This window comes from Hemicordylus capensis, chromosome 7, assembly GCF_027244095.1.
Source record: "Hemicordylus capensis ecotype Gifberg chromosome 7, rHemCap1.1.pri, whole genome shotgun sequence".
Lineage (NCBI taxonomy): Eukaryota > Metazoa > Chordata > Lepidosauria > Squamata > Cordylidae > Hemicordylus > Hemicordylus capensis.
The window spans coordinates 23,603,428-23,628,842 of NC_069663.1; the positions used below are offsets into that span (position 1 = coordinate 23,603,428).

At 51.0% G+C, this 25,415-nt stretch overlaps 2 protein-coding genes across 7 annotated transcripts; one reads left to right on the forward strand and one right to left on the reverse strand.

Moving 5' to 3' along the window:
- The first annotated feature begins 248 nt into the window (after positions 1-248).
- On the forward strand, positions 249-18,369 carry GSK3A (glycogen synthase kinase 3 alpha). 4 transcript variants are annotated; one of them, XM_053268502.1, is made up of 11 exons: positions 249-399; positions 2,981-3,168; positions 3,255-3,338; positions 4,489-4,599; positions 9,007-9,137; positions 10,058-10,164; positions 10,509-10,606; positions 12,595-12,690; positions 13,750-13,936; positions 16,599-16,700; positions 16,858-18,369. In XM_053268502.1, exons 1-11 carry the CDS (start codon positions 372-374, stop codon positions 16,932-16,934), a joined length of 1,209 nt encoding a protein of 402 aa, XP_053124477.1. In that variant the 5' UTR covers positions 249-371; the 3' UTR covers positions 16,935-18,369. The 4 variants fall into 4 exon arrangements, with proteins under 4 accessions (XP_053124477.1, XP_053124475.1, XP_053124473.1 ...); XM_053268498.1 differs by lacking the exon at positions 249-399 and adding an exon at positions 659-1,186; XM_053268499.1 differs by lacking the exon at positions 249-399 and adding an exon at positions 1,814-2,029.
- A 2,632-nt stretch (positions 18,370-21,001) lies between these two features.
- LOC128333237 (zinc finger protein 574-like) lies at positions 21,002-25,405 on the reverse strand. Of its 3 annotated transcripts, none has more exons than XM_053268495.1 (2): positions 25,123-25,405; positions 21,002-24,045 (listed from the first exon to the last, which is right to left on the reverse strand). In XM_053268495.1, exons 1-2 carry the CDS (start codon positions 25,126-25,128, stop codon positions 21,433-21,435), a joined length of 2,619 nt encoding a protein of 872 aa, XP_053124470.1. In that variant the 5' UTR covers positions 25,129-25,405; the 3' UTR covers positions 21,002-21,432. The 3 variants fall into 3 exon arrangements, with proteins under 3 accessions (XP_053124470.1, XP_053124471.1, XP_053124472.1); XM_053268496.1 differs by lacking the exon at positions 25,123-25,405 and adding an exon at positions 24,601-25,027; XM_053268497.1 differs by lacking the exon at positions 25,123-25,405 and adding an exon at positions 24,294-24,572.
- Between the last annotated feature and the right edge of the window lie 10 nt (positions 25,406-25,415).

A 25,415-nucleotide genomic window follows, 5' to 3' on the forward strand; every position in this document is an offset into this window, starting at 1 on the left:
AAAGCTTAAAAAAAAATCTGAATAATTTGACTTCATCGAACCTGCTTGAAAAATGTAAGAGACTTGGGATACAAGAGGGAACTACATTTCCCAGACTCTCCCAACTTGGAACAGTGTGATGCATTATGGGAATATCGTCCCGGCTACTCTCCTCCCCAAAACGCCTTGCGGAAAAGGACTTTAAGGCGGCTTTCGCCTCCCGATGCACGATGGGAGTTGAAGTCCACTCATTGTAGTCTGCGGCACTCCTCGAGTCACGAGGCCCGCGCAGAGTACTTTGGGAGAGCAGGACCCGACTCGTCTCCCATCATGCATCGCAGCGCTGCCTGAATAGGCCTCAGTCCGGATCCATTGAGTTGAGAGAGGAGATAATGGATTGCGGAGCCAGATTGGCACAAGGTTAAGAATAATCTTGATTTTCAGACCGCGTTGCCGGGACTCTCTATTTCCCTTCGTAACCGGGCAGAGCAGAATTCAGGCGGCCCCCTTCTTTACCCTCTGCTTTACCCTCCCTCCCCCATATGACGGTAGTTTTCGTCGCGTCCTGCGATAGGCTACCCGTCCTCGCGCGAGGACTCCTGGGATGCGCAGTCCCTTTCCTTCCGCTTCGTGCGAGGCGCTATGTCTTCGGGGACTTCATTTCCCATGCGGCCTTGCTGCGGATGCGAGGCGTGCGCTCGGCATGCTGGGACGTGTAGTACTCTGGCCTGAGAATCAAAGAGCGCTTCGGGACCTGGGGACTCCATTTCCCATCATGTCCCCTGGCAGCCGTCCGAAAGACCTGTCCGTGCGCCGCTGCCGCTCCTGGGAGGTGGAGTCCTCCTGCCCGTGACAGAGAACGAAGCGGATGGTGGCTGGGACTCCATTTCCCATCGCTCCGTGTAGCAGGGCCAGGCTGGGCCGGCTCCCGAGCCGCCTCAGACGGAGCCAGGCAGCCAGCACGGCCCCCCTTCCCTTTCCCCCGGTCCCGGCCTCACCATGAGCAGCGGCAGCGCCGGCTCTTCCCGGCCCCGGACGAGCTCCTTCGCAGATCCCTCCGGCGGAGCTCCCGCCGCCGCACCCGCCGCACCCGGCCCCACCTCAGGGGCAGCGCCAGGGGGGAAGCCCGGGGGGGCTGCCGGGCCTGGGCCGGGGGGAGGCAGCAACACCGCCACGGTCGGCTCCTTCCCGAATCTCAAGCTCGGCCGTGAGTAGCGGAGAGGAGAGCGGAGGGAGAAGGGAGAGGCCTGGGGTGGGGGTGGGGGATGAATGGTGGGGAGGGGGGACAAAGGAGGGGTGGGCTGGGGGAGATCAAAGGGGGAGGGGAGGGGGGACAACGAGGCTGAGGGCGCAGGGAAGGGGAGAGGCGAGGGGCACGGAGGAGGCTGGGGAGGGGGACGCCTGGAGAGAGGAGGGGTGGGCAGCAGGGCCTGGGAGATGGGGAATGGGCGGCTGGGCTGAGAGGGGCAGTGGGAGGGAGGCAGGGAGGGAGGGGCCATGGCGAGCCACACCTGCCTGAGGGGGGAGTGGCTTGGAAGCTCTTGAGGTTTGGGAGAGGGGAAGGTTAATCAGCACTCCTCCAGGGGGTTCATCGGCCCCCACTGACCCTGGTGGGGCAGCAGTGTGCTTCTGGGCTCCAGGGAGGGCTTGCTAATAGGGACCTGGGTAGCAGGGATGGAGAGAGGCAGGTTGCTCGACGTATGTGCCAGTGGCGACAAGAAGGCAGTATGGCTGGGCTGGAGGCTCTCGGTTTGGAGGAAGGAGGCCTGGAGAATGAACCTGTTTGAGGTCAGCAGCGTGACGAGGGGTCCAGAATTATACCAGTGACGTCGGGGTGAAATCATCGAAGCAAGGAGGGTAGCCAGGGCTGCCGGGGTGTTCATTTCCATGGAGCTGAAAGAGGCTGCCCTACCACTGCTGCAACAGAGCGATAACCTTTATTTAGTGTCAGCCGAGCTGCCAGGATGGGTACAGTGCGTAGAAGTGACACGGTGCCTTCCCAGAGGGTTTGAAATCAAAGATGGGCTGGACAAAGCAGAGGGGAGAGAGCGTGAGTAGTGCCTGAGATGAGAGCAAGGAGAATGGGAGGAAGGACTGGTTGCCTGGTAACACAGTGCAGAATGGGTGTGGCAGTGGTAACCCAGGAAAGAGAGTGCAGAAGAAATGGGTGCGAATGTGGGGTTGGAAGGTGGCCGTGGGGTCAAGGTGTGGGGTAGAGGCAGACCAGACCTGGATCGGGAATGGAACGGAGAAACCATATCAGTGTGGGGAAGCTTGGGAGCATCAGGGTAACCAAGGCTCAGGAAATCCACTAGTCTCCCTGTGATGGGTGAAAAATGATGCCTGACAAGTGGAAAAAATCCTGAGGAGTAATGTACCCACATAGCTTGAGGAACAATCTGATGCGTAGAATATTTTGTTTGACTGGTGAACTGAGCTACCATTCCTTGATCCCTGAGAGGAGCCATAGTGCTCAGGTCAGCAACTAATATTGCTAGAGGGCCAATTTGAGAAGAGTTGGTATGTGTACCAGGACCCACAAAGTGACCTGCTTGCTAGTTCCAGTATTATGGCTGCCCCTCCCGCTGTACCCCTTTGGTTTGGTGTTTGGGGAGACAGGCTTTGCACCACTGGAGCAAGGGCTTTTGACTGCTGGTCCCTGCTATAAAGTGTTCTGATCCAGAGTACAGCTGGAGTGCTGAGAGTTATGGCATGAGATGTTTGTCTGTCTGGTGGTGGTCTTTTTTTTTAGGAGTGGTGCTTGTGGCATTTCAAATGTAGGGTGCAAGTTTGATGATGTGGGAACTTGTGGGATGAATGAAGATGGGGAGGGGAGGTAATCAGAGTGGAGAGTGTCTTGAGGATTTTTGAGTGTCTGGAGAAGATTCTAGATCCTTGTCCTGAGAGCAGAGACCAAGTGGTGCTTGAGATTTCAGGGAGTGGGAGGGAGGCATTGCGTTTGAGTCTCACGTGCCTTATCTCTAAATCTCCCTTTCCCCAGGAGATAGCAGCAAGGTGACCACCGTGGTGGCCACGCCCGGCCAGGGCCCTGACCGTCCCCAAGAAGTCTCGTACTCTGATATTAAGGTTATTGGCAATGGGTCATTTGGGGTGGTCTACCAGGCCCGATTGGCAGACTCTGGAGAGCTGGTGGCTATCAAGAAGGTGCTGCAAGATAAACGCTTCAAGGTGAGTCGAAAGGGGAATTCTCTGTCTCGCAGGTTTGCCCCCGGGGATTCTGTCACTCATGTTGATCTTTCTTGTCTTGACCCCAGAACCGGGAACTGCAGATCATGCGGAAGCTGGATCACTGCAACATTGTCCGCTTGCGGTATTTCTTCTACTCAAGTGGTGAGAAGGTGAGGGGAACCTGGAAGGAGAGGTGGGAAAGTGCTGCAGATTCTGAGCAACGGAAGAGTAGCCCCATTTATTTTCTTCCCCCACTCAAAGGGTGTGCAGACAAGATATGCTTATATGATCCTTTAACCACCCTCATTTTCACAATAAAAGTCTCCCCAAGTCCATCTCCTCGGTTCCTGTGATTGTGAATGCAAAGCAGGGGGTGTGCATTAATTAACATGAAGTACAAGGCTACGGCTGTGGGGTGGGTGGGAGGCAAGTGGGGAAAGCAGTGAGCCCGTTCTTCTTTATTACATTATATCCCAACCTTCCTTCCTTGTGGGCATTGTCCTCACAACAGCCCTAGGAGGAAGGTTAGGCTGCGAGAGAGCAACTGGCCCAAATTCCATGCCCAAGTGGGGATTTGAACCCAGGTTTCCCCAGTCCTAGCCTTCTGTGCTAAAACCACATTGGGATGCAGCGGGGGCAGTTTGTCGTAAATTTGCATCACGTGCCGTTAACATGATCTGTATAGTGAAGACCACACTGGAATGTTAAGACACTTCAGCTTTATTGTCCAATGTTTCTATCCAGAAAAACTTGTGAGACCTTGAGAAATCTTAAACATGGCCTTTTCTTTTGGCGACTCAGCACTACTTCTTAAATCCAGGCTGTAGGGGAGCAGGCAGAGCTTATCACAATAATAAACTGAGACTTCCTTTAATTGACCTTCTTGTTCCTCGCCCTTTAGAGTCTGTGCCAGGGCTTAATTTGAGGCCCAGCTCATTAGAGCTCAGCTGCAGGATGCCTTTTCCTCGCTAGAGCTCAACCCAGAAACCCTTGGAAATAATAATAGCAGAATGCCTTTGAGCATGTATATTTGAATAACTGAGTAAGCACAACTGGCTTCTTTTCACCTGAGATTACAGCTACCTTTTCCAGATGTGCTTGAGCATGGAGGGCATGTCTCACTTTTGGAATTCAGAACTTTTTGGTCAAGCTTATAGAATGTTGTAACTCAAAAGGACTAGAATCTTAATTGGCTTTTAAACCAAAGCTGGAATGCTCAAGGTGCACGCACATGCACGCACAGCTCCTTCAGGGTCTGCTTTAGATAAGTGTTCATATAGAAGTTTCATCTCATGCCCTCTTTTCCACAATCTCTTCTAGAAGGATGAGGTGTATCTTAATTTAGTCCTGGACTATGTGCCCGAGACGGTCTACCGTGTGGCCCGCCACTTTATCAAAGCCAAACAGACGATCCCTGTCATCTATGTGAAGGTAAGTACCTACCTCAAGACTATCAGTCTCTAGAAAACTGTCATTTATTTATTTATTATTTATTAAAACATTTCTATACCGCCCAAAACTTACGTCTCTGGGCGGTTACTTTGTCTTTGAAAATTGGAGGAGATTGATGGAAATAGAAACTTGTCAATTTATTTATTTATTTATTTATTTGACAGTTATAGCTTGTTCTTGCCTGTCTCTCCAACCAGGTTCTCTTTACACCCAGTGCCATAAGATACCATCAGGGCTGGGTATAATTCATGCTGAAAACTAAAAAAAAAAAAAAAAAAATCTGTGCCAAAGAAGTCTTAAATTTTGCAACCTGTATACATTATGCACATTGAGCAGGTTGACCTAGTTTCTCTTATTTGCATAATTAGGTCTTTTTTTTATTTTTTACTCTGCATAATTTTATTCCAGCTGTTCTAGTTATGGGTAAGGGCTATGTAGGGCACTCAAGCCCCATCTGTGACCCCTGGAATTCAGTCACCTTTTTGGCTTCTTGGATATCAGTAAGCATTGTCCACATGCATTCAAGCACATCTTCAAGACTAAGGCCTATATTAAAGACTAGAACTTTGTTTTAAATCAAATTTGTATGCTGCCCCAAACTTCCATCTCTGGGCAGCTCACAAGATTAAAAAAAATACAGAAATAAAAACCTTACAACAGTTTAAAACCACAATTAAATTAAAAAGCTTGGGTGAAAAGGTAGGTCTTTAAAGATTTTTAAAAAACTTGTCAGAGATGGAGAGACGTATTTTAGCAGGGAATGCATTCCAGAGTCTCGGGGCAGCAACAGAAAAGGCCCACCCCTGCATAGCCACCAGACTAATTGGTGGCAGCTGCAGACGGACCTCTCTGGATGATCTGAATGGGTGATGGGGCTCATAGCAAAGAAGATGTTCTCTTAAATACCCAGGGCCTAAACTGTTTAGGGCCTTAGAGGTTATAACCAGAACCTTGCATTTCCCCCAGAAACTTATTGTTAGCTGGTGTTGCTCTTCCAATATAGAAGTAATATGGTATGTTCGGGATGACCCAGAGACCAACCTGGCTGCCGCATTCTGTACCAATTGCAGTTTCCTGGTGACTTACAAAGGCAGCCCCACATAGAGCACATTGCAGTAATCAAGTCTGGAGGTTACCAGGATATGTACCACTATTCTGAGGTAGTTCATCTCAAGAAATGACACAGTTGGTTAGTCAGCCAAAGCTGAAAGAAAGCACCTCTGGCCACCACCTCAACCTGGGATACCAGGGAGAGTTGTGGATCCAGGAGCTCTCCCAGACTGTGTACCTGTTCCTTCTGGGGAAGTGTGACCCCATCCAGAATGGGCAGATCAAAATCATTTCCCGAGTTCCAACCCCGAACAATAAATACCTCCGTCCTATCTGGATTCTGTCTGTTATCCCTCATCCTGCCCATTACCACCTCCAGGCAGGCATTTAGGGAGGTTGTGCCTTCTCCTGATGTTGTTGATGTGGAGAAATCGAATGCCTTAAAAAGTGAGATTTTTCAAGAAACTGAATTCTGTGCTCCTAATACTATTTCTCTCTCTCTATGGGAGTGACAGCACTAAGTATGTATGTATGATATAGGCAAGAGAAATTGTCCATAGCCAACAAGTCTCATTTCTTAACTTGTACTGTTCACCCCTCCGCAGACATAATTAGCTCACCACCCTCACTGACTGCCTCCTTGAGAGAAAAGGGGGTGGATTTCCATTGTGTTTAATGCCAGATGTCTCATTTTTAGACATCTGAAAACCCATTTTGCTTGTATCAGATATTTGAAGCTGCCTATACCAAGTCAGACCACTGGTCCTTCTAGCCACTATCTCTGGCAGTGGCTCTCCAGAACACTCTCCTGATAACTGAGGTGTATTTTACTGTGGCTGTTGTGGATTGAATCTGGGAGGTCTTGCATAAAGAGCATGTTCCCTGCTACATCCCTTCCCCAGATCATTTCAACCGTTCTGGTTTCTTTCACCATTTGATTTTTTTTTTTTTTTAATGATGATAGTCCCTTTGATCGGAACAAATCTTTTGTGAGTGTCATAAAATTGGTACTGTGTCATAAGTCATTATGTAGTTCTTTGTGCTTGTAAGAAACCCTAAGAACTTGTTATGCTGGGATCAGGACAGTTGCTCCTTTTGCATGATTTTCTGTCACCTGACAGTGATGCCATAGGGCATCTAGGATGTGATGGTAATGATACCCACCCACTCTTGCTTTCCTCTAACTGGTAGTCAGAGGCATGCTACTAATAGTGTGGATGGCAGCTGTGGGTAGACTTCTCTCATGTTACCTGATGCTACGTTCAGAGCAAACAAAAGGAAATGCTCCTTCGCATGATAGAAAGCTAACTTTGAGAATTCATTTCCACAAGGTATAAATGATTGAGTCTACAGCCCATGATCTGGTTAGTAATTGCAATGTGTGGACTTCAGCCTTCATGAATAGAACATATTTACCTGTCCCCTCTTCTTGATTTTTCCTTCATCTTTGGCACTCCTCCCTCTGGCTGCCTTCGCCTTCCTCTGGACAGTTCCCTAGAATCGGAACAGCTCGATGCTGGCGATAGACGATAGGGCAGACCCACCATTTCATACCTGGTCTGATATGGTGTGAAAATCTAGAGACTTCTTGTTCAGCAGTATAGAAACAGAATAAATAGTGTAGGCATCTCTTTTGCTGCTATAGGAATCTTATTTATTTATTTACATTTTCTATCCCGCTCTTCCTCCCAAGGAGCCCAGAGCGGAGTTCTACATACTTAAGTTTCTCCTCACAGCAACCCTGTGAGGTAGGTTAGGCTGAGAGAGAATTGACTGGCCCAGAGTCACCCAGCAAGTCTCATGGCTGAATGGGGATTTGAACTCGGGTTTTCTCGGTCCTAGTCCAGCACTCTAACCACTACACCACGCTGGCTCTACTTGAGTGCAGGACTAGATGAACCTTAGTCTGCTGTAACACAAAGCAGTTTTTGTTTTGGAGGCTTTATAATAATAGACAAATATTCATATACTGCTTTTCAACAGAAGTTCCCAAAGCAGTTTACACAGAGAAATAAAAAGAAAGATGGCTGCCTGTCCCCAAAAGACTCACAGTCTAAAAATAAACATAAGACAGACTCCAGCAACAGCCACTGGAGGGATGCTGTGCTGGGGCTGGATAGGGCTAGTTGCTCTCCCCCTGCTCAATAAAGAGAATCGATACTTTAAAAAGGTGCCTCCTTGCTCAGTTAGAAGGGAACTTTTAAAAAGGAGATATAATTAAAGCACATTCAGAAATCCACTACATGGTAAAATTATGTATTGGACTGAAGCTTGGTATAAGCAGGCCTACTCAACTTAGCGCGCCCCCCCTCCAGCTGTTTTTGGACTACAGCTCCCACAATCCCCAGCCACAGTGGCCAATAGCCAGCAATTATGGGAGTTGTAGGCCAATGTCTGCAGGAGGGCCAAAGTTGAACAGCCCTGGATAGAGTATCTACTTTGCATCAGAAGGTCCCAGGTTCAATCCCTGGCATACCCGGATCAGACTGGGAAATAACTATCTAAAATCCTGGAGAGTCATTGCCAGTCAGAGTAGATAATACAGAGCAAGATGGACCAGTGGTCTGACACGGCATAAGGCAGCTTCCTATGTTCCTAATCCTTCCAAAGCTGCTAGTTTTTGTTCTTGTTTTGCCCCCCGCCCAAAATAAATAAATATAAATAATATATAAGGACTAGATAAACTTCAGTGTTGAGCATGCAAAATCCTCTTCCTTTGCCTCTTTCTCCACAGTATAAGCTCACCAAATTGAGCACTGGGTTAAAATCTGGGATCATAGATGGTTGCTGCAGTGGGAGACTTAGCCAGACTTAATCTGTTTCTATATCTGTCCCAGATCTTAGCTGGTTATTAATAACAAAATATCAATTATCTTTCTTAGGCTTAGGTCTCCAGTCTGACCGTAATAAAGCCTGCGGCTTAACCTGTGAGACGGTTGTCTTTGAGTACCCATTTTAGCTGTGTTGCTTAGCCATTCCGATAACCACTGTAGCCAACTTGCCTGACGGTAGAGTTTGAGCTTTAGCAGATTTTAACACCAGTTTGTTTGGAGTAAGAGGACAGTGAAAATGGCTAGTATTACAAGCTTAACAGCAACAAGGTTGGTCTTGCATCTTTGCTTCCTTAGAGCCCTTTGCTAGTGGCTGTTGTATCATTCATGGTGATAGATTCCAGCGGTTGATTATGCACTGTTTACAAGTGCTTTGTTTTGCTTCGTCTGATTAAGTGGATGTGAGCCAGGCTCTTCTCGCAGGAAGTTAATGTTTCTAGGTACTGCTATATCACTTAGGGGTTTCTGCTAATAAAAACCTGCCTTCTCTTCTCCCCTAACAAAGGTGTACATGTACCAGCTGTTCCGCAGTCTCGCTTACATCCATTCCCAAGGTGTCTGTCATCGGGACATCAAGCCCCAAAACCTGCTGGTGGACCCCGACACAGCAGTATTGAAGCTTTGTGACTTTGGCAGGTGAGAAGTGTCTGTGTTTTTCTGCTGCAGCATCGGCTCTTGTACTGTGGGTTTGGGGACCCGATGATGATGATGATGATTTTCTTCTATACCGTCTGACTCCATAGGCTCTAGGCAGTTCATTTGATGGATTAACAATTCAGCCTGGTGTGTTAAACTCCCAAATAGCCTGCCTGCCTGTCTCTCTGATGGGGGGGATGGGTGCAGGAGGTCCCAGGTTTGATCCCTGGCAGCATCTCTAGGCAGGAGTTTTTCTTGGCTCTACCTGAAGTCTCAGAGAGCCACTGCCAGTTAGAGAGGATAATACTGAGCTAGATGGACCAATGGTCTGATTTGGTGGAAGGCCGCTTCCTATGTCCCCGTGAGCCATAATTGGCTAGAGATCTCTTGCCAAAAATCTGTTTGGTTATTTCATATTTGCATATGCAATTCAACTCCTGCCATGTCTCCGCCTTCTCTGCACCCTGGCACCCCGCCTTTCTATGGAATGGAGGGGCGATATGATGGCAGCCGCCCCATTGTGTAGCTCCTCCATTCCATAGGCCTTGGATGGGTTTTCCCCACCCAACTGCTGTTCTGCTTTCTCATTCCTTCACATCAGTCACACGCACTGGTAGTCTTGATCGACCTCTTTCCCCCTCAGCAGCTGGAATGTTTGAGTATTCTGTGACATCACCTTGGTTGAGACAGAGACTCGATGGCAACTTCTTTTTAGCCTGCCTTATATATGAATCGCGAAGGCTCTGGCTTCCATCGGTGGAGGTTATCGTGTTTTCCCCTCAGTCCTGCTAGTTGGGTTAAACAGAGAGGAATAGTGACTGGCCCAAGGCTGAGTGAAGATTTGAACCCAAGCCTTAGCCTGCCACGGTCTTATATTGGCTTCTACAGACACTCATATTCCTCTGTTCTTTCCCTTGCAGTGCAAAGCAGCTGGTGCGGGGAGAACCCAACGTTTCCTACATCTGTTCTCGCTATTACCGTGCCCCTGAGCTCATCTTTGGAGCTACCGACTACACCTCGAACATAGGTGAGAATAGAACAGTGTTCTCCCACTGTAACAAACCGGAAAGGCCTGGTTACTGGCAGAAGAGCCCCCCTGGATCAGACCAAGGGCCCGTTCAGGCCAGCATTCCGCTTCCCACAGTGGTCGACGAGATGCCTCTGGGAATGAATCCAGTTCAAGCCTGAACTGAAGAGGTGGCTGCTTAAAACACCATTTAATCTATGGTGCAGTGTGGCCTAAATGCCGCTGCTGTGGCGTAACATCTCTGTAACCAGATGGAAGCTAGAGATCCTGGCTCCAGACATGGGGTGCTGCTCTTTTCCCAAGGGGTCGGCTGCCACTAAAGTACCTTTCTGCTCCTTCCCTAGATATCTGGTCTGCTGGATGTGTGCTGGCAGAGCTGTTGCTGGGGCAGCCTATATTTCCTGGGGACAGTGGAGTGGACCAGCTGGTGGAGATCATTAAGGTGAGGAATCGGGCACCCGTCTTGCTGGGCCGTTCCAGCCTAGAAACCTGAATGCACAGCCTCATTGGGCATGGCCTAGCTCGTTGACTTCGACTCTTCTACCTTCAGCGATCCGTTTCTGTGCAAACTTGTTTACCTAGGTACCCTTGTGCATTGGGAAGGATTCTGGGGTGTGTACTACATAGTAAATGCAGTTTAGTTTAGTTTTTATATTTTCTTCCTTAAAAAAAAAATAACTAACACGATTACAATAATATAAGGAAGTGAACAAGCAGATAACCTAAAACAAGGCGGTGTATCCATGCAGATACGAATAGGTAGGTTGGTTGGTTGGTTTGATTTCTATACCTCCCTTCCAAAAATAGCTCAGGGCAGTTTACACTGAGAAATAATAAATAAATAAGATGGATGATGATCAACTGGCCCCAGTTTTGGTCTCCTCTTCTGCCTTGTAAACTCAGCTTCAGGCCAGACCCGTTCCCCTCTCTAAAGCACTACGTACACTCTGAATACGCACATGGTAGGAGAAAGCTGGTGGTGATGGACAAGTTGCCCATTAGGGAGGCTTGTCCTGCCTGCCACAACTAATCTCTTCATCAAAGAGCCCCTGCTATGTTCCTAAGGTATCTTGGGGTTCTCCAGAACGTTATTGACTTGACTTGTCTGTGCTATAAAAGCTGCCATTTGCCTATATACTCCCCCACTCCAGCAAGTTGTGTAGGATATTGATCTGTGTGTGTTGGGGGGGTGGTTGGTTTTCTCCCCGCTTGGGGGACAGTATTCCCTCTAAGGCATGTCGCATGTTCATAAGTATTTTGATGTCTGCTCAGTTAACTTTAGATCCTGTTCAAGTTTAATCAGGAACAGTGTTCCCTCTAACAGGGATTCCCAGATGTTGTTGACTACAACTCCCAGAATCCCCAGCTACAATGGCTTTTGCTTGGGGATTATGGGAGTTGTAGTCAACAACATCTGGGAATCCCTGTTAGAGGGAACACTGATTGAGAAGGTCCCACTCCGAATGCATGTGCACGCGGATTGTCTTGATACTGCTGGCCAGAACAAAACTCTTCCTGCACACAGATGAAGAAAATTAGAGCAACATGGTTGGGGGATGCATTTAAAATGGGCTTTTTCAAAAGAAAATGGAACCACGTCCCATTGAAATCGGTGTGACCTACGCTAGTCACAACTAACTAATCTCTCTTAATTTCAAATATGCATAGTCATGATTTGCTTTCTTTGGATACAACACATTATTTATGTGCCATCCATGTAGTTAATAATATCAGCTACAGTAAAAATTCTGCATAAGATCCTAAAGAAGCGTATGTGTGCACACACACTTGAACAATTGTAGCAGTCTAAAAAAGAAAAACAGGAAAATAGTAGCAAGTAATTACCATTAAAATCCCAGGACAATAAAAAGGTCTTAATGGCCAAAGGCCCCTGTGGCTGGGTATGATGGGAATTGTAGTCCCTGCCCTGGAGACCCAAGTTTGAGAGCCCCTCTCTTAACCTGTTGTCTGAACAACGGAATTGTTGGTGCCAGCCATACTTAACCTGGGGAGGCACAAGATGAACAGGATACCCCCCTTGAAAAGACCCTTTCCCTGGTCACCAGCTGCCTAACCCTTGGAGCAGCTCTTAAAGACTTCAGGCATGTGGGAAAGGACAGTCCTTTGTAAGTCAGGTCCCAGGCTGTTCAGAGTTTTAAAGGTCAAGTCCAGCACGTTTATCTTTGTGCCCAGAAGCACGCTGGGTTGCCCGTGAAACTGTTCTAACGCAGGTGTGGTGTCAGTCTGGCCTATCCCAGTTCTGCTATCTTCTTGACTGGCTCTGAGTAGGACCTCCCACCCTTCAGAGCTGTGGGTGGGACAGGAGTGCACAATGCCACATTGCTTTGTTTTCCCATCTCCCCGCCTCGGGTGCCAGGATAGGCGGGCCAGAGTCGGGGGTGTGTGCAACACTGTCTCTCCTGCCTCCAGGTGCTGGGGACGCCGACGCGAGAACAGATTCGAGAGATGAACCCCAACTACACGGAGTTCAAGTTCCCCCAGATCAAAGCACACCCCTGGATAAAGGTAAAGGGATGCTCTGGGGAGATGCCAGTATGGTATGGAGGTGTTGCCCTTCGCTGGTGGGAGGGCTCTTGGGAGTGGCTCCAGGGGCTTTAGCAAGTGGGCAATGGCAGCTCCAGCTGGGTGGGTGGGGGGGGATAGAAGGGCAAGTCCCCACTCCCTGCAACTGACCGTGGGAGCTTTGGGAGGACTCTGGCACAGGCGCATGGCGCGTGCGTCACGTGTGTGTGTGTCGTGTGCGTGCACACGCCAGACATGCGCACGCGCAATTCGCACCTTCTGAAGCCTTTTGCTGAGGAACGGGGGAAGGGGTGGCAGGGAGGTACGATGCTGCCCCAAATGCCTTTCAAAAAAAGGAGTGCCAGCGTGGGGGAGGGGGGAGTGGCTGGAGGGGGGAGTGCGCCCTCCTCCGCCCGGCTGCGAACCAGAACGCCGTGGTCCTGTGCACACCGCGAAGGCACATGGGTGCGAGTTGGGTGTAGAAAAAAGAAAAACATAAGACGCTGACAGTGAGGCCCAAAGGTTATGAAACGCGAACGGTCCAGCCCGTGACCCCTCTTGGCGAAGCTCAGATATGTGTCAGATACAGACCAGGACCGTTCGCAACACTAGTCGGTGGTGGTCATGCCAGCTTCCTAGCTTTGCTGTGCTAATTTAATACCTGTAGTGGTGTTAAAAGTTAGCAGAATTTGCCAGCCTGTTTGGTGCCAGGCGGGCAAGAAATCGGCAGAACGTCCACCGGCTTGGATGCCACACTCTGCATCTGTGACATGAACCCCCCAACTGTGCTGTGTCTTCCGGGGCCCTTTTTGGTTAGCAGGGGTTCTCAAGCTTGGGTCCCTAGATGTTGCTGGGCGACGGACTCCACTCTTTCCCTGTCACGAGGGGTGTTGGGAGTTGTAGTCCACTAGCACCTGGGGACTCCAATTTGAGAGCCTCTGGGTTAGAGAACTCCCCGGTGTTAGAGTTGCTGCAGCCGGGGGCCTCCGGGTGAACAAACGAGGCCGGGAGCATTGGCTTAAGGGTGACTCCGTGCCCTTCCCCTGCTGCCTCCCCACCCAGGTGTTCAAGCCCCGCACGCCGCTGGAGGCCATCTCACTGTGCAGCCGGCTGCTGGAGTACACGCCCGCCACTCGCCTCTCTCCGCTCGAGGCCTGCGCCAACAGTTTCTTTGACGAGCTGCGCGAGCCAAGCACTCGGCTGCCCAACGGCCGTGACTTGCCCCCACTCTTCAACTTCAGCCCTGTGGGTAAGTGGCTGGGAGGTGGACGGAGCTGCACTGGGCAGGAGAGGGAGGGCCCATGGCGTGGTCCTCAGGAAGGAGTTCGATCTCTGCCACACCACCACCTATGTGTAGAGTGCTTGACAAAGAGTGAGCTCCCTGCCCCAAGGAGGAGCTCATCATTTAAGCGGGGAACAGACACGAGGGAGACAACAGGGGAAGAACGTGCAGTTGCTTCATGTACAGGTACTCTGGCTTAGTTACGGTATTGTAAGGTGTTACATAGGAACATAGGAAACTGCCATATACTGAGTCAGACCATTGGTCTATCAAGCTCAGTATTGTTTTCACAGACTGGCAGCAGCTTCTCCAGGGTTGCAGGCAGGAATCTTGCTCAGTCCTATCTTGGAGATGCTGCCAGGGAGGGAACTTGGAACCTTCTGATGCTCTTCCGAGAGTGGCTCCATCCCTTGAAGGGAATATCTTGCAGTGCTCACACATCAAGTCTCCCATTAATATGCAACCAGGGCAGACCCTGCTTAGCTATGGGGACAAGTCATGCTTGCTACCACAAGACCAGCTCTCCTCTCCATATTGTTGGGCCAAAGTCTTTGCAGAAAAGTAGGTTTTGAGAAGGGATTTGAAGGGAACGAGCAGGAATAGGAGGAGCGGGTGTGGAGGTAGCAAATAAAGGGAGATTCAGATTCAGGTGGGTGGGTGAGTGAGTGCTATCATGCTGGGGACAGGGTTTGGCGGTTGCCAGAGGGGACATGGGGGGGGCTGCTACTAGGGCAAATATAAGGCACAAAAGGATATCTGGTGTGTTTCATTTTTAAAAAATCCTGCCCTTCTCCAAATGACACGTTGTACACGGTTCTCCACCCTGCTCTGTGTGATCCTCTTACCAACCTTGCAAGGTAGGCTTAGCTGAGAACGAGTGACTGGCCCAGTCACCTGTGAGTTTGGCTGTTGATTTTTAACCCAGGTTTCACCAGTCTTAGTCAGACACTCTAACAGAACTGGTGTGGTGTAGTGGCTAATGTGAAATTGGTTTCCACAAGGAGGTACGAATACCGGCTAGGAGAATCTCTGCTGCCCATTTAAGCCCCTTCCTAAATATGAGAGGAGAGCTGGTCTTGTGGTAGCAAGCATGACTTGTCCCCCTAGCTAAGCAGGGTCTGCCCTGGTTGCATATGAATGGGAGACTAGAAAGTGTGAACACAGTAAGATATTCCTCTCAGGATGGAGCCGCTCTGGGGAGAGCATCTAGGTTCCAAGTTCCCTTCCTGGCTTCTCCAAGAGAGGGCTGAGAGAGATTCCTGCCTGCAACCTTGGAGAAGCTGCTGCCAGTCTGTGAAGATAATCCTGAGCTAGATAGACCAATGGTTTGACTCAGTATATGGCAGCTTCCTATGACACACACCACTTTTACTTTGCTTCCTAACCTTTCTGTGCATTTTGGATCGTTGTCTCTATGCCCCTTTAGGATTATGTAACACTTCTCTCCGCCACCCCCCACCTTCACGCTCGGTGTCTTTTCTACAATAAAGGGGTTGGTGGTTCTGTAATGGTTCTGCTGCCCCTGCTTCTGTTGTGTGAGTATGTGGATTCTTTGGTTCGATGTGAAGGTTTCAGTAACATGGCATGTGGGGCAGACCTCCATGAGAGAGGATGGAGTAGGGAGAGGCGAAGCCTACATTTGAGGTGTTGAGAGGCAAAGTAACTGATGTGTGAAGACTTACCTGATGCGAGAGTATTATGGCTGTGAATATTTATATACTGCAGTGTAGGTTTACTGCAATGGCCCTTTTGTCGGTCCCTGATTTCCGAGACGTTCGGGGCGCTAGGACCCATGAAAGGGCCTTTTTGGTTGCTGCTCCACTTCTTTGGAACTCTCTTCCCCTTCAGATTCGTTTAGCCCCTTCCTTACTGATTTTTAAATCTCTACTGAAGACTTTTCTTTTTCGCCAGGCTTTTGCCCTGTAGGTTACCTATTTGGTTTTTGTTTCAAATGAATGAATGAATGAATGTAAATCCCTCCTTACATTGATGCAGCAGTTAAGACAGGGAGGTGCAGACCGTTCTGTTTTTTTTTCCTTTTCCCCATGCCTCCAGGGGGCTTTGAATTGAGAGGAAAATCACACAAGATGCCATAAGTTCGAGGTACTCCATGGAAATCAGTGTTAGGGTTTTTATGGTCCCTATATTGTTCATGCACTACCAACAATAAGCCTTAATACAATTTCACATTTTTGCCCTGAATTTGCAAATCATTAAATGTGCCCCATTTTCTTTTTTCTTTACATATGACTTAACTGGGGTCGGATAAGTCAAATGGTTTTCAAACACAGAGGAGGGTGAACTATACTGTGGGCCTTTGAAACCATGCTGCCCACTCACTCCTTTAGAACATGGATTCTCAACGTTGGGTCCCTAGATGTTATTGGACTTCAACTCCCATAATCCCTAGCCCCAGTGGCCTTTGGTTGGGGATTATGGGAGTTGGAGTCCAAAAACATCTGGGGACCCAACGTTGAGAATCTCTGCTTTAGAACACCTTGATCATGGAGGTCTCCACCAGCTGAATCATGTGCTTTATATCTGGGGCGTCTGAATTTCTGAGCTTCCTGGTCTGACGCCATCCTTCTGCTTTGTGTGTGTCTCTCTCTCTCCCTCTCCCCCTTTGTAGAACTATCCATCCAGCCAGGGCTCAACCCCAACCTCATTCCACCACACGTTCGGTCCCAGGCTGGCTCAGTGGGATCTGTGCCTGGCCCCACAACCGCACACAGTGAGTGCTTTTGCAGTTTGGGATGAGGGTGGGGAATAGTACAGGGAATGTGGTGGTTCCTCTTTGTTCTTGGTGAGGCACAGTACTGGAGCATCCTGGGAGGGTTTGGTGGTACTCGTGAGCCCGTCCCGATTTCTGTCGTCTTCTTCTCTTGTAGATGAGGGGCGAATGGGAAGTGACAGGAGCCAGGTGACGCCAGGAGACGGCGCCGGACCCATCGCCAACACATCCTGAGGGGCCGCTGGGCAGGTCCCCTCCACCACCCCCTACCCCCCACCCCAGGCCACCCACATGGACTTCTCAGAACTGTGAACGGTGGGGGGGAAAGCAGCTGTGGCCTGGGGGACCTTGTGGCGCCTGCCTGCCTCCCTCCCCCCTCCCTTTGGCCAAGGGGGAGGCCAATTGGAGAGGAGATGGCCGCTTGGATGGGAGGGGGAAGTCCCCCCCCCTCCCCAGATCACTTGCGATACCTTCCCATGTTGTCCCATGATGCCTCGGCACAGGGAGAGGGCAGCGGAATCCCATGGCAGCGGGGCTCCCTTTCTTTCCCTCGAAAGCAGTTCAGGTTGGTGCCTCTGGGGAGGGGGAGAGACCTGAGAGCGGCTGCCCCCCTTCCTCTGCTCCGCCCCAGTCTGCCCCAACTCGGTTTTAAGTTCCTCTTTGTTTTTAACATCCCATGGAGAGAGAGAGAGAGAAAAGTTTTATTTCCGGTCTCATGTCTCCTATGCTCTCTGAACTCCAGCCCTGCGGTCCCTCTCGCCATCCCTTTCCCTCACCGGGTGCCCTTCCTCCATCCCAGACCTGTCTGCCTCTGCAACTCGGATGCTGTATTTTTAAGCGGGTCAGTCTTTTCTCCCCCCCGCCGCCTTTTTCTTTTAATGTCCCGATAATCTGCCCCATTCAGGTGGGGAACTGGGACCGTTCCTCTGCCCAATACCCCGCTCCCTCGCCTTGTCATGCGCTGGCTGTGCCTCCACCACAATCTCTTCATTGGGAACAAGAAGCTCCTCGCCCCCACACACACACGCGCCTTCGGTTGTGAGGGGGGCACGGCCGACCATTCCTTCTTTCTCCAACCTCCCATTATCAATGGTACCTGGACTTCCTGTGGGCAACCTATTCCCCCCCCCCCGCCCCGGACCATGCAGGCTGGCATGAGTGTTGCTCTTCCCTAAGCAGGCAGTTACATGGCAGAAACCTGCTCTGAACTTCAGCTGTTCCTCCCGCCCCACTAGCAGACTCCTCCTCGGCACTGCTCCGATGTGGGTGAGGAGGGGCTCTCCAAGGGAGCCTGGGGGAGAAAGCTAGTTTTAATTCCCTGCCCGTCTCCCCTTCCACTGTAAATACATCTCTTCTTCCCTCTCCCTCAAAACAAATTCCTTTTACCGTTCTCCCTGTAAATAGATTATAATTTTTTTTTTCTTAATACAAGGTTGCAATGATTGCCCCAATCCCCATCTCCCTCTCCACCTTCAAATTGCTCTAGGATCGAGGGTTCCCCCTGGGGAGCCAGGGTGCAGCCTGTGGATAAATTCCCCAAACCCCCGCCCCCCCCTTCATCCTCACTGCCCTCCTCTCCCTTCCAACATTGTGTGTTAGTTTCTTTCTTAGGTTTTTTGGCTGTGTACAGACATCCGGTTCAATAAATTATTGGCATGAACGGAAAAAACCCATCGGGGGGCTCCTTATTGGGAAAGTATGGAGGGTTGGCTGTCTCTGTGGGACCCTGAGCTGCAAGCACCTCCCCGTCCTATACACCCATGTGAAGTTGGTAGTCTGCAAGCATCATTACGTTACTGGAAGTGCCCCCTCCCTCAAATCTGTCTGGAACCTCAGCACATGCACACCCATTTCAATCTATGTGGGCTCGGTTTCTTCTCTGTTGGCATTCGATGGAAATCCTTATGTCCCTGGGGTGAAAATGCCCTTTTCAGGTCTTCCTGGATATCAAGGTGCCTTGAGCTATCCATTGCTAGAAGGCCTCCCAGGTAGTCTGGAAATAACCATTTCAAGGTATGCCAAGAAGTATGTGAATACCACCTGCCTGTTTTTTTAAATAAACCCTGACTTAATTACACATGTACCAACTACAGTTGGTGAGGAAATATCGTGGGGATTTTGCTACTCTATGTGGGAGCCAAGGAGACTCCAAGCATTCTTCATCGCCCCAGTTAAAGAGATCAGGTAGGTAGCAGGTGATAGGAAAGACTACAACGCGAGACCTTTCGGACCCACTGCTGGCCAAAGCAGACAGTAGTGAGCTAGATGAACCAATCGCCTGACTGTAGAAGACAGCAACAAGAGCGTCATACCTTTTTATACCTCTCACTGCACATCCCTGAATGCTAAATACAATTCTGCACAAAGCTGCTATGAGATGTGTGTTTCATTGTGAACTGGCTGCACCCATCCAAGGTGATGGTGGCTTTGCTGGATTTGGTGCATAGATTTTTACAGAGTGGGGGGAGGCAATTGTCTCCTAAAGCTGGGCAGATCTTTGGTATGGTAATGCTGGCTGTCCACTTTAGTTGGATGCTGTAGAGCAGAGGGCAACCGTGGCTCTCCAGCTGTTGGATTACAAGCCAAGGTTGCCCACCCCTGCTGTAGATAAACTCTGCCTCCAGCAGGCAAATGCATGTTAAGCTATTCATGCAGAAAGGGCCTCTACTTAGTCCCAGAGGCTTCACAAGAAATACCTTGTTCGATTTAGCACAAATCTTCACATTCTGCCACCTGCACATTGCCTGGGTAACTGAAAGCTTATCCTAGATAAGCAAGCCATTTGAATACTGAAAATCTGAGCTTATTAAAAATGGGCATCTGCCTCTCACAACCCCAGACCTTTCAGTTGTAAAAATGTGGCAGTGTTTCCTGGGGTAGCAATATATCCCTCTATGTGAACAAGTCAATCCTGATAATTAAGGTCTGCAGCTTGTAAGATGTATCAGCAAATGTGGGGTCTTTTGGGTTTTTTTTTGGCAATACAGGAATATAAATGTACCACACAGTGCAAGCTTCCTGCCAGGAGTACAACTCTTACACGGCAATGAAAAATGTGTGCATTATATCTATGTTAAGTGAGTATAAGAGTGATATCAGAAATGGTCTCAGGGCAGGTACTTGTGAAGATAATTCAAGGACAGGATGAGAGCTACACAACAGCAATTCTGCAGAATAAAATGTTGATTTTAGGATGCTTCAGGTTGTGAACACTAGTACACAAAAATACTAAGATGGAAAAGTAGCTCTATTGTGTGTTTTGGTATACAATTAAGTAAATATGGCCTAGAAAACACCACTTGCAAAATAGCATTATCCCCTAGTTAACCACATCTAGTTTTAAACCTATCTTGATAAGACAATTTGAAAGCTGATCAACTGTTGAAGTTAAACATGAACTGCACCCTGCAGCAGGCACAACCTCACTTCATTAGCCAATCCAGCCACAGTCAAGCAGAGCAATTATATTACCAGTCGACCAGTTTTCTAGAGAAATGAAGATACCAGAGATTTGCCAAATTTCTTATCTGCTTGGCATGAAGTAGTGATTATCTCCAATATGCTAGAATGCTAAGACTCAGTTCAGGGAGGCCAGTCTTTTTTTCATACAGTGCTTCCCACCCCCACCCCCGCATGCTGTCTTGAAAAAGAGCTTGACTGTCTTTAGTTCTCATCCTTCCTGTAGGTGGGTAGAAAGTCAACACAACTACTAGCTACAGGTGCCTTGGAAGACACTGCCAGTCGTGGCTTTGAGTGCCCCATTTTGGAACAGAACAGGAGGGTAAGGATTTTTCAAAAATAAAAGGCTTGGCTTGTAGATTTACTACTTCAGCTGCGTGTTTCACAGCTGTCATCCACAGAACCCAAATATTCACCTACTTAAGACAGAGTTGCCTGGCAGAAGGAGGTCAGCTTCCTTTTCCTCTTCTAATATTTTTTGCTCTGGAGAACATGATCTTTAAAGGCCTAGATTCTCTCCTGCCATTGCCACTTGAAGGCAAGAGAGCAAGTTGGCCCAAATATATGCCCATCACCTATTTATTGATTTTGGACCTATACCCAGTAGCAGCTCATCCTAATGGGCCAGTGGGGCTCTAAAGGAGGCAGAGCTGCCTCTGCTTCCTCGCTCATTTTAGGATAAGCCACTACTTGCTTAGCCTCCCTTCTCCAAGTCTCCCTTCTGTAAGATTATCAGAAATGGAGCTACCCTTTATTGTAGTCAGAGTTGGGAGCCCTACCCCCATCACTAAGAAAAGCCTTTATCCTCCTCCTACAGTCAAGAGAATAGTCAGCTTACTTGCTTGGGAGCACAAGAGTCAAACTGAATTTAATAAACAGACTGGCTACCAGCAGAAGCACATGCTCCAAGGAGAAAATGACTTTGTGGAGCTTCATCACAGAGAGAAAGTCAGAGGAAGAGCTTAACAGAACAGAACAGAACTTTTTATTTACAGTAAGTGTGTGGTTGTGGCAGAGGTGGATGGGTTCAGTCTCATGCCACAGCACTGCCCCCTGCACACAAAAATGGTATTGTCCCCGAGAAATCCTCCAGACGAGGCACGTGATCTGGAGCTAGGCCCCAATACAAGTCGAACAGGTTGCATCTGGGCACCGAGTGACTGGTTCGTAGGCTCTGCTGCTGGGAGAAGGATGCTCGATGTATGGAATAAAGGAAGCCATACTTCCTGCTGACACGCATCAAGCCCTTGAGCAAGGAAGAGTTAGAGGTTGCCTATACAAAGGCATTGACCTGGATATTGCCTTCAAGTGTAGCCTGGTAGATCTCTATCGTTTCGACCAAGGGGAGGGGCTCAGCACTCTCAATGATCGCAATGGTTTCCCCAAACTCAGTGCACATGATCGTTTGGGTGGGCTGGCCAGTGGCCACAAGGGACTCAGCAGCCTGGAGCGTATCCTGGCCAGCAGCTAGTTCGGTGTGGGTCTTGCGGTGGCTGCGCAGGTTGGAGAGAGTCTTGAAGGTCTTAGGGCAGAGAGGGCAGGGGTGGGGGCGCTCACCAGTGTGGATGCGGCGGTGCTCAGCAAGGTGCATGGACTGCACAAAGGCCTTGCCGCAGTCTGGGCAGCGGTAAGGGCGCTCTCCCGTGTGCAGGCGCCTGTGTTCCCGCAGGTGGGTAGCCTGCCGGAATGCCTTGCCACAGTCTGGGCAGGGAAAGGGACGTTCACCGGTGTGGACGCGCTGGTGGAGCTGTAGCCCGGAGGCCGCGACAAAGGTCTTGGCACAAACGGAGCACTTGTGAGGGCGCAGGCCGGCATGGCGCTGCTGGTGCCGGCTCAATCCACTGGGGGTAGTGAAGGCCTTCCCACAGAGCGGGCAAGAGTAAGGCCACTGGCCCGAATGTACCAGCTGGTGCAGTGCCAGCTTGGCCAGAGAGCCCATGTACTTCCCACAAGAGGTGCAAAGATAAGACTGTGGCGCGGCGTGCTTGCGGCGCCGGGCACAGCGGTGCTCCTGCAGCTTAGACGCCATCACAAAGAGAGCCCCACAGTCTGGGCAGCGATGGGGCTCGTGCCCAGAATGGCTAAGGCGGTGCAGTTCCAGGAGACGGCGGCGTGGGAAGGATTTGTCACAGTCTGGGCACGGGAAAGGCAAGCAGCCTGTGTGCACAGTCCGGTGCAGGGCTAGTTGGTGGGCCCGGGGAAAAGCCGCTCCACAGTCTTCACACGAATGGGGCCCTTCTCCATTAGGGGCCATGTGCAAGAGGCGGTGCTGGCGAAGGTTGGAAGACTGGGTGAAGCGCTTGTCACAAACCTGGCACTGGTAAGGGCGCTCGCCGGTGTGCGTCACATGGTGCCGTGCCAAGTTAGCCTGAGACACAAAGGTCTTGCCGCACTCCGAGCACTGGAACGGCCTTTCACCAGTGTGCGTCCGCAGGTGGTTGCGCACGTGCACCAGCTTCTTGAATTTCTTGCCACATGTGGGGCACTTGTGTTTGCGTTCCAGAACATGCACTACCCGCTTGTGCCGCACCATCCGGATATGGGTGGAGAAGGCCTTTCCACACTGAGGGCACAGGAACCCAGCACTGGGTGCTTCTGAGGTTCCCAGCAAAGGCGAGGAAGAGGAACCGTTGAGGGCCGACTCCCCATCTGTGGGAACTGGTTCAGGAGGTTGGCTTGGCGCGTGCTCTGCTGCCCCACGAGGGGGTGGAATCCCGCTCTTGCCAGCATGTGTGCGTCGGTGGTAAAGGAACTTGGTCATGTTGCTGAAGGTTTTGCCACAGTGGCAGCGGTGCAGAGGGTTGGCAGTGTGGCTCTTGCGGTGCATGATCAAGGTCATCTCAGTGGAGAAGCCGAGCCCGCAGTCCACACAGAGGTAGAGTGCTTCACCTTTGTGGATGCGCATGTGCTGTTCAAGAGATGCCGCCTTTTTGAAGATCTTGTTGCAGTTGGGACATTCGTATGTGCCGTCCACGTGCACCCGCTGGTGAGCCAACAGCCGCTTGGCTGTCGTGAAGCCTCGCTGGCACTCGCCACACAGAAACTCCTCACTGCTCCCCAGGTGCTCCTGCTGGTGCTGCTGCAGTGCCTCCGCGGTGCCAAATGTCTGCTTGCACTCTTTACAGCAGAAGGCCTGCACGGGCGGAGGTGCTGCTGGGGGGTCCTTAGGGCATGGCTGTGGGGAGACGTGTTGTGGGCTGCAGGTCTCCTGTGTTGCTACTTCAGGCACCTCTCCACTTTCTTTCTCAATCTCAGTAAAGTGCTCACCCTGGTGCTCTAGCAGCTCTTCTGGCGTTGGGAAGAGGCAGGCACACTCAGAACACTCGTAGGGATGCATGGGGGGAACTGGCTGGGGAGGGGGTGGCAGCGATGCCCCAGAGGGTGGGGAGGAAGATAATTGGGACATTTGGGAAACAGTCAGTTGGGAAGGTGTTGTTGAAGAAGCTGGCTGGCAGGAAGGTGGCGTTGACGACTGGCCGTCACCTAAGGCCTTTTGCTTCTGGTGCGTTTGGCGGTGTGCCAGCCACAGGCTTGTGGACGGAAAGAGTTCGTTACACTCGTTACACTGGTAACGGATCTGTCCTGTGGGAGGCTGGGGCCGGGCTGGCACCTCCCTGGGGTGCACTGCCTGGTGGTCTAGCAATTCATCAGGTGACCACAGGACACAGCCACATTCCAAACACTGGTAGCGGTTGTCTTGCTGGGGCCCTGTGTCCACAACGGTGGCCGCAGCTGTGGGCTCATAAGGCTCCCCCAGATGGCTCTGCTGGTGGATCAGCACCTCCTCCAAAGTGTTGTAGAGAAGCCCACACTCCGAGCACATGTACTGGTGCTGGAAGAAGAGAGATGGCGCAAGTTCTTCTGCCATGATGCTTGTCAGCTCAGCCTGCAAAAGGGTCGAGAGAGACTAAGGTGAATGAAAGGGCTAAGGCACGGTGGGAAACATGTCAAGAAAGAAAATAAAGTAGAAAACAAACAGAAGAAATGACAGTAACAGGTAGGGACATATGATGGCAGATAAAAGCCAGGGCAGAAGGCCAAGGAGTCTTCCTACACTGAGAGGAAAAGAGGAGTAAAAGCCCAAGTGGGTAATGTGACAGAGGCCAGTCTAGGCTGCAAGCTAAGCAGATATACCTGAGCTCCAGGCAGGAGACTAAGAGGGGAGGAGGAAACTGGGGCAAGCCCCCCACGTCCCTCCCCCGTTAGTTCTGCACGTGCTTCTCCCAGTTAAGCCAATCCCTTCGCGTCCTCTTCCGCATTTCTCCAGGGCTGCTGCTCTCTAGCCTCGCAAAAGGGGGGAAGAGATGCCCCCCTGGGGTGACCTACGGGAAGGGTCCGCCACTCTGGCGCCCGCCCCAGTTCTATGGGGCACCCCCTGCCATGTTGGAGCCCAAGGGGGTCAAGCTGCGGGGGAAGAGGGCGGAGGTGTGAGCGGACTCACCCGGCCCGTAGGCCCGGCCCGGCCCGGCCCGCTCCACTCGCCGCTCGCTCTGCCTCTCCTCACGCAGGCCCGGCTTGGCCTAGGCAGCGCACCGCGCCCTCTCCTCGCCTTTTCCCCACTGCCACCGGGGGAGCCAATCAGCCGCCTCGTTACTAAAGGGGCGGTCCGGCGCTATAGTCTCGCTGACGTCACGGCGGCCCAAATCCCAAGCGGGGGGGGGAGGCGGAGCGAGCGGCGGCCACTTCGGGTGGGGGCGGGCGCTCTGTTTTGACACGCCCACTCACGGGGCTGGAGGGGTGCGTTTCTCTTCCGCCCCCCCAACCCTTTGCCCTGGTACGCCGCTTACGTAACTCCCGCCACCGCATCGCGTCGCTGTTTTCTCCCCTCCCCCCGCTTACGCAACCAGCGCCGTCACCTTGACACCGCGCGCGGACAGTTTACGTAACCGTTCCAGTTCGGAGGGAAATGCGGGGTGAGATACGCTGCGCTAAGTGCGTAAAGAGCAGCATTAAATGAATCTACCGTCATGTGTCTATCTGTAACGCCATTGGCGTAAGCTGCGGCATCACAACGGTCGGGTGAAAAAGGAAGCCCTTCCTTTCCTCCGCCGCACCCGTCGTAGGAGGAGCCGGGGTTGGGGGGGTGATCAGTCCCTAAAAGGAGGCTGGACTTGTGTCGGGCCCCGCCCACACACGTGGGTCACGAGGACCCCCGCAGGCCGTCCGCGTGAGAGGAGGGAAAAGGTCGGCGCAGGCGCAGCCGGTTGTTTTTCTGCCCAGGGGGCTAGTTGACGCACGCGCAGAAGGCCAGCTTGC

Bases quoted from the DNA above. Each gene is read 5' to 3' on its own strand.
- GSK3A (XM_053268498.1), top strand. From the start codon at position 979: ATGAGCAGCGGCAGCGCCGGCTCTTCCCGGCCCCGGACGAGCTCCTTC. The intron at 3,169-3,254 runs GTGAGTCGAAAG...TCTTGACCCCAG, and splicing joins TGCAAGATAAACGCTTCAAG to AACCGGGAACTGCAGATCAT. The intron at 10,165-10,508 runs GTGAGAATAGAA...CTCCTTCCCTAG, and splicing joins CGACTACACCTCGAACATAG to ATATCTGGTCTGCTGGATGT.